At 41.5% G+C, this 12,933-nt stretch overlaps 1 protein-coding gene across 1 annotated transcript in view; it reads right to left on the bottom strand.

Annotated features, from left to right (window-relative positions):
• The window catches only part of PER3 (period circadian regulator 3), a 66,291-nt gene that overhangs the window by 30,417 nt on the left and 22,941 nt on the right, over positions 1-12,933 (bottom strand). Inside the window, 6 exon segments of the mRNA XM_070384400.1 lie at positions 1,467-1,479; positions 1,482-1,592; positions 2,184-2,312; positions 3,936-4,041; positions 11,806-11,962; positions 12,438-12,544. Coding sequence (XP_070240501.1) covers positions 1,467-1,479; positions 1,482-1,592; positions 2,184-2,312; positions 3,936-4,041; positions 11,806-11,962; positions 12,438-12,544 — 623 coding nt within the window.

The following is a 12,933-nucleotide window of genomic DNA, read 5'->3' as shown; positions in this document are numbered from 1 at the left end:
ATTTTCTTGACTTCCTACTTTTGCGTTCCAGTCCCCTATAATGAAAAGGACATCTTTTTTGGGTGTTAATTCTAGAAGGTCTTGTAGGTCTTCATAGAAACGTTCAACTTCAGCTTTTCCAGCATTATTGGTCAGGGCATAGACTTGGATTACCATGATATTGAATGGTTTGCCTTGGAAATGAACAGAGATCATTCTATCGTTTTTGAGATTGCATCCAAATACAGCATTTAGGACTCTTTTGTTGACTATGATGGCTACTCCATTTCTTCTGAGAGATTGCTGCCCATAGTAGTAGATACAATGGTCCTCTGAGTTAAATTCACCCATTCCGGTCCATTTTAGTTTGCTGATTCCTAGAATGTCAACATTCACTCTTGCCATCTCCTGTTTGACCACTTCCAATATCCCTTGATTCATGGACCTAACATTCCAGGTTCCTATGCAATATTATAACATCAGACCTTGCTTCTATCACCAGTCACAAGCACAACTGGGTGTTGTTTTTGCTCTGGCTCCATCCCTTCATTCTTTCTGGAGTTATTTCTCCACTGATCTCCAGTAGCATATTGGGCACCTACAGATCTGGGGAGTTCATCTTTCAGTGTCCTATCTTTTTGCCTTTTCATACTGCTCATGGGGTTCTTAAGGCAAGAATACTGAAGTGGTTTGCCATTCCCTTCTCCAGTGGACCTATAATGCACACAGACTAACTTCTTAAAATAATGTCAACTATCATGATTGATCCAATTCTTCTGAAATGTTCCTTACCTCATATTGAGAAAAGAAAAGCATGTAAGCAAGAAAAAGACCAAGTTTTTCATTCAATTTAGGTCACTGACATTCTCCATTTGTTTGAAATGATAGGAAGGGATTATCATTTTAATAATATTTGATTATCTGAAATCCATTCTAAAATTAACAAGTTTGGTTTATAAATTGCTCATACAGAGGAACTGTGGTGCTGGAGAGTCCCTTGGATTCAAGGAGATCAAACCAGTTAATCTTAAAGGAAATCAACCCTGAGTATTCACTGTAAGGACTGATGTTGAAGCTGAAGCTCCAATACATTGGACACCTGGTGTAAAGAGACAACTCACTGGAAAAGACCCTGATACTGGTAAAGATTGATGGCAGGGGAAGAAGGGGACGAGAGGGGACAAGATAGTTGGGTGGCATCACCAGAGTGTAGTCCATGAGGTCACAAAGAGTCAGATGTGATTTAGAGACTGAACAACATAGAGAGGAAATCAACAAATCAGTTGGAATTAGCAGAAACGTCAATTCTTTAGTAGAAGTGTTCTGTGACTACATTCTAACACCATTTAACTTTCAGGATAGTATGTGCTGCTGCTGTTGTCATTATTATGATTATTATTACTTTTGTCATCTGGGTATATAAACGTGAATAGCAACACGCAGGGGTCATGGCTTCATGAGAGCGGGGAACTGCCCTGATGACTTACCCCAGGCTGTCCTGAGCGGGTTCCCGACACTGGCTTGTTTGCTGACTTGGCCCTTGACTCCATGTAGAGCTGCTGACCTAGATTCTTGATCTTGTTCACACTGGCACAGATATGCTGCAAAGTCAACTTAGGGCAAAGAGTGATGAACAATGTTCAAAGATTGTAACAATGTATATCAAGAGATACATAAACCAAATACATGTAACTCTTGGTTCTCTGAGGACAGAGTAACTGAAATCACCATAACAGCACTAGTTCAGTCTTCCGCTGACCACAGCACACGGGTGCCAAGGAGGCTTTGCATCAACCTGTCCACAACATGCTAATTTTTAATTCTGTTTTATTTTATTTATTTTTTTTGGTCGCACCCTGTGGCATGTGGGACCTTAGTTCCCAAACCAGGGATTGAACCCATGCCCTCTGCAGTGAAAGTGCTGAGTCTTAACCACTGGACCACCAGGGAAGCCCCCAGGCTAATTTTTAGAAAGCACACAAGTAGCCTAAATGCCACCTTCTTAAAGGTGGGATTTTCTTTTTACAGACATTTTTCCCAAACGGAAGTAGATCAGAAGGTCTATGACCAAATCAGGTCTTCAACTCAAGAGCATATACTGAGAAGCCACACATGTCGAGGTACAGAACCGGCGCTGACACGTCACGGGTAACAACACATGGAGAAAAGGATACGTGCTCAGAAGCACACACGTGCCTGCTCACCGGTGCCTTCGGCACCTCATCCACGCCATGCCCGCTGGACTCACTGGAGGACGCGAGGCTGACCTGAGGCTCCTGTGACCCGCTGCTCCCCAGGCTCCCGTAGCCGCTGGACATGCTCCGGTGAACAGGCTGTGAGAGAGAGGGAGGCCCATGCAGCCCCGGGTTACACGGCAAGTTAGAGGGGAGACCTGCATTACCTGCCTCTGTGCTCACCTGCAGTAATCACTAAATTAAGGTGAAAATTTTTGGACTCCTAATGGTGGCGTGTGAAGGGTGATGCTGATGTAGAGGACATTTCTCTCTCATCTCAGTAATTCTCAAGGGCAGAGTTTACTTTTCTAGTCTAGGTGGGTATTTAGAGTACGATTATTTTTTTTAAAAGCCGTGGTTAATAAATTTAACAAAACATGAAAATAAACTCTAACTCTTGATGCTGAGTTTAAAACAGGCAGAACAAACAAAATACCAATACATACCATACTATCCCCCCAAACCTAACAGATACTTCATGAACCCTAGAGATGGCTGGATAGCTTCACTGACTCAATCGACATGAGTTTGAGCAAAGTCTGGGAGACAGTGAAGGACAGGGAAGCCTGGTGTGCTGTAGTCCAGGGGGTTGCAAAGAGTCAGACATGACTTAGCAACTGAGCAACAGAGATTTTATGAACGACATTTTGAAAATTACTGACCAACAGTTTTAGTGGTACCACTGTTGTAGCCAAATGCTCAGGGAAGCTAACTCCCTCAGAAGGACAGCGTGAATGGTGGAATGCAGCTTATTACATCGGCGGGTCCAAGGCAGAGTTTCCTCTTGACCCAGAGACTCTGACCGATTTTTGTGACAACCTTTTATATCCAAAGTGTAGGTACCCAAACCCATATCCCCAAATTCTTAAAACCCACTCTGGACAATGTTATTAAAAGATACAATCAGGTTACAGCCATAAATTCACATTCTAAAGCTATCTGGACATACAGCTTAGCCAACAGCAATAGGTATTATTAAGATTATAGATAGTGATTGATTACTTAGGGGACACTGCATTCCTTCTGGCTCTGGGAGCTCTAGCTAAGTACAGGGTCTGCCTGGTCTGGTTTTTATCTGCCTAAGAGGCCTATTCGGCTGCTGGTATTTTATCTCCATGGCCTCCTAGATATACAGTCCAAAAGTTCGCCGAGTCTGTAAGACGGAGTTCCTTTTCCTTTAAAAACAGAGTCAGTCCAGTGAGGGCAACCTGCTCCTCTCCTCTTTCACCATCAGTAAACACTCAACAAGGTTACTCACTGAATCTCTTGGAGAAATCATTTTGGTACTTGTTTTCAACAGGTAGTTGTTTTTCATACTTTTGCCTCATCTAATGATTAGAGATACTGAGACCCGCCACTCCTCCCCCAACTTTTAAAATTAATTATTTCAAAGAACAGCAAAGCTAAAACACTGGCAGCATTTGAAAGACAAGAATTCTCTCATTTAGAAATAACTTCTTTGTCTAATTGCTTCTTGTGACTCATTATGCTGTCTTCAAAAAGTTCTTACAAAAATGTCCTGTGTATTTAACACAGATAAAGGAAAACAAGATTAATGAAATTTAACTTAAAAACAAAAAGAAGACAAAAATTTCTGGGATGTAGAGGGTAAGGCTAGCAGTTTATTTCTGTGAAATGACTTTACTAAGACTGAATGTTAAAATTAAACACAACTATAAGAATTTTGCGTTTTGTTTTTTTTTTTTAAATCTCTCACTTTACCTGTAAGAGAAGTTTTTGAATTTGTTCTTGCAATTCTGTGATGTCTTTGTCAACATTGCTCATCTTTTTTACTCTGGTGGCAAAAATATCCTTGTTTAGTGGACTCCTACAAAATGCCAAGGGAAAGACTGAGTCAAGCAATTTAAGATTCATTCACAATGAAGTCTAAAGTGATCTTTAATAGAACATTCAAACAATAAAGCTATGTCTTTACAAAGCAACTCTTCAACTCCAAATACAGAAAATATGAAGCTCATATTCTATTTATGGAAGCAGAGAAAATCCAAAGAAACAAGGGAGACGTTAACAGATTTTAGTTCAGTCTCTTCATAGCTCATATCTTTCCAAAATCATTTCAGCATTGTATCTGTATAAATTTAAAACAGTGACAAGTAACCTCCTCAGCTACTACAGCATGTTCAACAACTACTGGTCTCCAAATTTAACATGGACTGAGTAACCTACTGGTTCTGAAACTGAGGGCTTCCTTGGTGGTTCAGACAGTAAAGAATCTGCCTTAGATGAAAGAGACCTGGATTTGATCCCTGGGTCAGGAAGATCCCCTGGGGGAGGAAATGGCAACCCACTCCAGTCTTCTTGCCTGGAGAATCCCATGAACAGAGGAGCCTGGTGGGCTACAGTCCATGGAGTCGCAGAGTCAGACACGACTGAGTAACTAACAATTTCACTTTTCACTTTTTTTCTAAGAAATTTTAAGACCTTGAAAGTGAAAGTGAAAGTGAAGTCGCTCGGTCCTGTCCAACTCTTTTCGACCCCATGGACTGTAGCCTACCAGGCTCCTCCCTCCATGGGATTCTCCAGGCAAGAATACTGCAGTGGGTTGCCATTTCCTTCTCCATTTAAGACCTTAAGTTTGTCAAACAACATTCAATGCTTAATGTATCTAATCACTCGAGCTATGTAATAAAGATGATTCTGCTCCCATCCTCACGGTGAACATGTGGCTGTCACAAAACCTTCAGTCTTTATATTCAAATTCTAGAGCATCTGAAATCTACTAGCTGAACAGCAACTAAGAGAAGGAACTGACGATGACTCGGGACCCCTCTATGCGACAAGAAGTAGCCTTGCTTCATGACATACATCAAGAATATGCCACATTTTCTAAACTCTCACAATATGTGAGCGCCACTGGAACTGCTCCACCACTTCTCCCTCCTCCTGTCCCATGCACCATGAGCCTGAGTGTCATCCAGAGGTGTCTGGGCTGCTGGTCAAGTGTAAGTTTGAGTGAAAATAGGACGTCCGACTTCGTGCAATGAGACTGGGATATTCCCGGTGGGGACCCTTCCTACAAAACTGAGCTGCACATTTAATCACCAATTACATCACTCAAAGGATTTACATGAGAGGATTCTCTGCTGGTCTAGCCATGAGGACTCAGAGCTTTCACTGCCAAGGGCTCAGGTTCAATCCCTGGTCAAGGAACTAAGGATTCCTCGGTGGCTCAGTGGTAAAGAATCTGTCTGCAATGTAAGAGATGCAGGAGATTCAGGTTTGATCCCTGGGTTGGGAAGATCCCCTGGAGGAGAGCATGGCAACCCACTCCAGTACTCTTGCCTGGAGAATCCCATGGACAGAGGAGCCTGGTGGGCTACAGCCCATAGGATTGCTAAGAGCCAGATATGACTGAGCATGCACATGTAAGGAACTAAGATCAACTAAGATACCACAAACTGCATCACTCAGCCAAAAAAAATGATTCACGTCACAAGAGCGACACCACTTTCAACAAATGCTATCAACTCAGCAGGAAGAGTTGGCTGCGGTGCTTGTCAGGAAATTGGTTGAAGGCTAAGGAAGGAAGTTTGATTTTCATCTCCTCTTTGCAACTTCCTCCCTCAGAGATCGGTGAGAAAGTGACTCTCACCGAATGTGGATTTTTTTTTTTTCTGTAATGTGAGAGGTAATAAGCACCTAGCCTTCCTCCCCACAGAGCTGCTTAATATCAAAAAGATAATTAAGGTTAGGGTCCCTCACTGAACGCTCTCACAGCCCCCCTCCCACCTCAACTGTCACCTTTCCAAAACTCTACTCGTGTGTCACAGCACATGAGTAGTTTCTGCTTTCCCGTGCGCGCTGGGCTACATGGAGGCAAGAGAATGTCTGCTCTGTTTACAGCCTCATCCTTAGGGTCCAGCACAACGCCTGACTCAGCAGGTACTGCATTAATACTTATTGAAGGAATAAATGCATTAAAGTAACTACACAAACACAACAGATAATTATTATTCTGTGAGAGGTCAATACCTACTAGACTCTGAATGCTTTCCCTCACATAACCCTGCATGTGGAGACGCAAATATTGGTATAATCTTAAAAAAGCACTGAAAACACTGTAAGTATTAATATGTCAATTTATTCCACATATTTTTAAGATTGTTTTTTGATGTGGACCATTTTTAACGTCTTAATGCATTTATCACAATATTGTTTCTGTTTTATGTGTTGACTTTTTAGCCTCAAGGTATGTGGGGTCTTAGCTACCCAACTGAGGATCACACCTGCACCCCTGCAATGGAACTTGAATTTTTAACCACTGGACCACCAGGAAAGTCCCTACTCCATACATATGTTTTTTTTTTTTTTAAGTAATTTTTTTCTCTTTCCTTTTTTTAAATTACAAAAGTATGGTATTTACAGAAGACTTGGAAAATAGAGGAGAGTTACATATAGCTCCTATATATACATATATATACATTATTTTTTTAAAGTAGATAAATTAAGATTTTTAGTTGGGGTTTCAATATCAAAGGGTTTCCATGGTGGCTCAGATGGTAAAGAACCCGCCTACAATGTAGGAGACCTGGGTTCGATTCCTGGGTTGGGAAGATCCCCTGGAGAAGGAAATGACTACCCACTCCAGTATTCTTGCCTGAAGAATTTCATGGACTGAGGAACCTGGCTACCTATAGTCCATGGGGGTCACAAAGAGTCAGGCACAACTGAGTGACTAACACAAACACACTCAATAACAAACTCTCAAAAACTAGTAGAATGAATATATAGAGAAGTAGAAGGATATAGTAAACTGTGAACCAATTCAACATAATTAAGATTTATACAATTTTCACACAACAGTAGGATCCAAATTATATTCAAGCTCCCATAGAGTCTAAACTAGGAGACACTGGAACATATCCAGGGACATAAAACAAGGTGCAAAAATTTCATGGTCTAAAGGTACTGAAATCCTACAGAGTCTGTTCTCTTATCACTATAGAACTACGCTAGAAATCAGTATCAAAAGATATCTAAAAATAACACATATTTTCAAGTGCATTGTGACATGTACCAAGAGAGATTTTTGACTTATTAGCCATTGAAAGCCCCTATTCCATACATTTTTTAATCAAAGAATGGAAAGGATAGTTGGAGAAAAAATCTAGGACATTCCTCTGGTGCTGATGGGGAGGTGCTCAGACCAGTCAACAGACACCCAAATGGACATCTCATCAGAAGAAGTGGGGTTTCCTATATTCTTTCTAAGCAACCATCTAATTTTATCTTCATTTCCCAACAGGTTTCCCTATTGGGCTGATCAACATGAATAGCTCTTCCTTGGCAGTCATATTAGCTACCTTAATTATCAGATTAGTCTTCTACCACAAATCAGCCTCATGAGTCAGGGATGCAGGGAGCCTGATGCTTCCACTAAGGCTGCAGACTCACTCTGGTGAGAGGCTGAACCCTGGAGCACAGTCAGGTCAGAGCAACCTGAGGCCTATCTCACCATGGCCCAGCATCACTCCATCACAATATTAACATAGGATAAAATAAGACTGGGAGATCTACTGTTCTTAGTTTTATGCTTATATCTGCAAAGTTGAATAAAAAAATACAAAAGATAATTTATCAACCTATGGTTTTTCCAGTGGTCATGTACAGATGTGAGACTTAGACCATAAGGAAGGCTGAGTGTTTTAGACCTGATGCTTTCGAACTGTGGTGTTGGAGACTTTCGAGAGTCCCTTGGACTGCAAGGAGATCAAACCAGTCAATCCTAAAGGAAATCAACCCTGAATAGCCACTGGAAGGACAGATACTGAAGCTGAAGTTATAATACTTTGGTCACCTGATGCAAAGAGCTGACTCATTGGAAATGACGCTGATGCCGGGAAAGATTGAAGTCAAAAGGAGAAGGGGACAGCAGAGGATGAGATTATTAGATAGCATCGCCATCTCAACAGAAACTGACAAACCCTGGGAGAAAGTGGAGGACACAGAAGTCTGGCATGCTGCAGTCCATAGGGTTGCTAAGAACTGGACACAACTTAGCGGCTGAAAAAGAACAGCAGCAGCAGCATAATACTGAAGTTCAGTTCAGTCGCTCAGTCATTTCTGACTCTTCGTAACCCCATGACCCACAGCACGCCAGGCCTCCCTGTCCATCACCAACTCCCGGAGTGCACCCAAACTCATGTCCATTGAGTCGGTGATGTCATCCAATCATCTCATCCTCTGTCATCCCCTTCTCCTCCTGCCCTCAATTTTCCCCAGCATCAGGGTCTTTTCAAATGAGTCAGCTCTTCGCATCAGGTGGCCAAACTATTGGAGTCTCAGCTTCAACATCAGTCCTTCCAATGAACACCCAGGACTGATCTCCTTTAGGATGGACTGATTGGATCTCCTTGCAGTCCAAGGGACTCTCAAGAGTCTTCTCCAACACCACAGTACAAAAGCATCAATTCTTCGGCGCTCAGCTTTCTTTATAGCCCAACTCTCACATCCATACATGACTACTGGAAAAACCATAGCCTTGACTAGACGGACCTTTGTTGACAAAGTAATGTCTCTACTTTTTAATATGCTGTCTAGGTTGGTCATGACTTTCCTTCCAAGGAGTAAGTATCTTTTAATTTCGTGGCTACAATCACCATCTGCAGTGATTTTGGAGCCCAAAAAAATAAAGTCAGCCACTGTTTCCACTGTTTCCCCATCTATTTGCTATTAAGTGATATGACTGGATGCCATGATCTTAGTTTTCTGAAGGTTGAGCTTTAAGCCAACTTTTTCACTCTCCACTTTCACTTTCATCAAGAGGCTCTTGAATTCTTCTTCACTTTCTGCCATAAGGGTGGTGGCATATCTGAGGTTCTTGATATTTCTCCCAGAAATCTTGATTCCAGCTTGTGCTTCCTCCAGCCCAGAGTTTCTCATGATGTACTCTGCATAGAAGTTAAATAAGCAGGGTGACAATATACAGCCTTGATATACTCCTTTTCTTATTTGGAACCAGTGTGTTGTTCCATGTCCAGTTCTAACTGTTGCTTCCTGACGTGCATACAGATTTCTCAAGAGGCAGGTCAGGTGGTCTGGTATTCCCATCTCTTTCAGAATTTTCCACAGTTGATTGTGATCCACACAGTCAAAGGCTTTGGCATAGTAAAGAAAGCAGAAATAGACGTTTTTCTGGAACTCTCTTGCTTTTTCGATGATCCAGCAGATGTTGGCAATTTGATCTCCAGATCCTCTGCCTTTTTTAAAACCACCTTGAACATCTGGAAATTCATGGGTCACATATTGCTGAAGGCTGGCTTGGAGAATTTTGAGCATTACTTTACTAGCGTGTGAGATGAACGCAATTGTGCGGGACTTTCCTGGCAGCTCAGACAATAAAGCATCTGCCTACAATGCGGGAGACCCGGTTTCAATCCCTGGGTGGGGAAGATCCTCTGGAGAAGGAAATGGCAACCCACTCCAGTATTCTTGCCTGGAAAATCCCATGGGATCATAAAGAGTCGGACACGACTGAGTGACTTCACTTCACTTCACTTTGAGCATTCTTTGGCATCCCCTTTCTTTGGGATTGGAATGAAAACTGACCTTTTCCAGTCCCGTGGCCACTGCTGAGTTTTCCAAATTTGCTGACATATTGAGTGCAGCACTTTCACAGCATCATCTTCTAGGATTTGAAATAGCTCAACTGGAATTTCATCACCTCCACTAGCTTTGTTCATAGTGATGCTTCCTAAGGCCCACTTGACTTCACATTCCAGGATGTCTGGCTCTAGGTGAGTGATCACACCATCATGATTATCTGGGTCATGAAGATCTTTTTTGTACAGTTCTTCTGTGTATTCTTGCCACCTCTTCTTAATATCTTCTGCTTCTGTTAGGTCCATACCATTTCTGTCCTTTATTGAGAGCATCTTTGCATGAAATGTTCCCTTGGTATTTCTAATTTTCTTAAGAGATCTCTAGTCTTTCCCATTCTATTGTTTTCGTCTATTTCTTCGCACTGATCACTGAGGAAGGCTTTCTTATCTCTCTTTGCTATTCTCTGGAACTCTGCATTCAGATGCTTATATCTTTCCTTTTCTCCTCTGCTTTTCGATTCTCTTCTTTTCACAGCCATTTGTAAGGCCTCCGCAGACAGCCATTTTGCCTTTTTGCATTTCTTTTTCTTGGGGATGGTCTTGATCCCTGTCTCCTGTACAATGTCACGAACCTCCATCCATAGTTCATCAGGCACTCTGTCTATCCGATCTAGTCCCTTAAATCTATTTCTCACTTCCACTGTATAATCATAAGGGATTTGATTTAGGTCATACCTGAATGGTCTAGTGGTTTTCCCCACTTTCTTCAATTTAGTACTGAAGAGTTAGGTATAATTCCCATTCCTAATAGAAACAGACATCAAAGGGAAACTTATGGGCTGGCTGTGAAACCTCCAGGTCAACTTTATATGGACCACAAAGCCCAGGGACCAACAGGACATCAGACTATAAGAACAATGGTCCAGGTTCCTTGGGATTCATTTGTAAGGTTTTTACACAGACAGGAAAGAATAATCAAGCAGGCTTGAATTAGAAGTGCCAGAAGGCAAATAAATATGAAAGAATCTATATTTAAAAAATAAAGATGTAACAAAATTGAGACAAATAAGTGGAATTTGACAGCAGAAGAAAAAAAAATAGAAAAAGAAAAAAATCTTATAGGCTCACTAAAGAGAATGTTAAAGTTGAGAAAAGGAAAAGAAGAGAAAAAAAAAACCCTTACTCCAAATCCACTATCCACACATAATCAAAATTTATATTTTATTTCTTTCTAATCTTCTTTTTCCTATTTCATAGTGTTTGTTTTAAACATAATTAGGCTGTATAAGAATTCTGCAGGCTGCTTTTCCCATCACCTAATATATCAATTTCCCATGATACGTACTTTCTATAAAAATTTTCATTGGATCAATATAATAACATGTCAAACAAATGTTTCAGAACTTCCTTAATGATGACATTTAAGCTATTATTAGTCAATCCTAAAGGAAATCAACTCTGAATATTCATTGGAAGGACTAATGTGAAGCTGAAGCTCCAATATTTTGGCCACCTGATGCAAAGAGCTGACTCACTGGAAAAGATGCTGATGCTAGGAAAGACTGAAGGCAGGAGGAGAAGGGGAAAGCAGAGGATGAGATGATTAGATAGCATCATCGACTCAATGGACAAGAGTGTGAGCAAACTCCAGGAGGGAGTGAAGAAAAGCCTGGTGTGTTGCAGTCCACAGGATCAAAAAGCGTCTGACATGACTTAGCCATTGAACAACAACAATATAAGCTATTACAATTAAATAACATTGCAGAATCTGTCTTTTCTTTACAAAGCTCTCTGCATTTAGACTTATTTCTTTAGCATACTCCCATAATAGAGTTACTAGGCCAAGGAAGTAGAAGTAGAAATATTATAAGGCTCTTAATATTTAAAGGCCAAACTGTCTTCCAGAAGCACTGTCAAAAACCTGTTCTTTGTTGAGTTCGTGTGTCAACTGATTCAAAGAGGAGTCAATGGGCCCAAGAATATTATTTGAAAAAACATTTTTTAGAAAATAGGAAAACTGATTGACTTACATTCGCACTTTATGGTGACTGATGATGAAAGAAACCTTCCGGCTCCATGGGTTCACGAAGCTGGACCAATTGGAGTCCAGTATGACGTAATCCCCATTTTGACAACAAAATCTAATGGGCAGGTGTTCAAAGGGAGGATGGCTTGCACACTTCAAGACTACATAAAACAATAAGACAGAATTTATTTAACATGAATGTTTATTACAAATGCCTCTCTTAAGGCACTTATTTGTAAATGTTTTAAAATATCAAAATAGAAAAAAATACTGTTTCAATGGTTTCAATACACTGTTTTCTTGATTAAAGGTAACACTCTAATGATCAAGGGGCTTTCCAGGCAGCACTAGTCGCACTGCTTGCCAATGCATGAGAGATGGGTTCGATTCCTGGGTCGGGAAGATCACCTGGAGGATCCCCTGGGGGAGGAAATGGCAACCCACTCCAGCACTCCTGCCTGGAAAATTCCATGGGGGTGGTCTGCAGTCCAGGGGGCTGCACAGGACGGAGTGACTGAGCACTTCTAATGATTAGAGGTTGAGAGAAGCTCTAGGGAGAAATGAAATGAAAAATTTAAGGAGATCAGTGGGGAAAAAAAAAAAAAAAAGCCCTCCTGTAAAGAAGCAGGTGCTTACCTTTTTGGTGCATGGCAAGCATCAGAGAGCGATCTTCCGGGTGCAGGTACGCTAGGATGGATGTCCCGATCAGGTCCTGAGGTAGGTAACCCAGGAAAGGCACAGCCCTGAGCACAGACACAGCACAGGCAGCACGTCATTGTGCCAAGCGACTGTTGTGCCTTACACACTCTCAACAGTACTTTTCAGACAAACTCTAAATATGAAGAAAGGTATGCAGAGATGTTCATTACAGCATTTATAAAAGCAGCAAGCAACCCGAGTGCCTATATTGTGGGGAAAGAGTTAACATAATCTAAGAAGCGTTGGTCACCGGAGGTGTTGCATCAGAATCACCTGCCAAACTTCCGAAAGCCAGACTTGCAGGCTCACTGCTTCCTAAATCAGCATTTCTGGGGTGAGACTAGGAGTCTATACTTTTCACAAGTTTCATAGAGGTCTCAGAGGGCTTCCCTGGTGGCTCGGACAGTAAAGAACCCGCCTGCAATGCAGGAGA

Source organism: Bos mutus, chromosome 16 (genome assembly GCF_027580195.1).
Source record: "Bos mutus isolate GX-2022 chromosome 16, NWIPB_WYAK_1.1, whole genome shotgun sequence".
NCBI classification, from domain to species: domain Eukaryota; kingdom Metazoa; phylum Chordata; class Mammalia; order Artiodactyla; family Bovidae; genus Bos; species Bos mutus.
The sequence above is the reverse complement of the archived record's forward strand: the minus strand, read 5'-3'. Positions and strand labels throughout refer to the sequence as shown.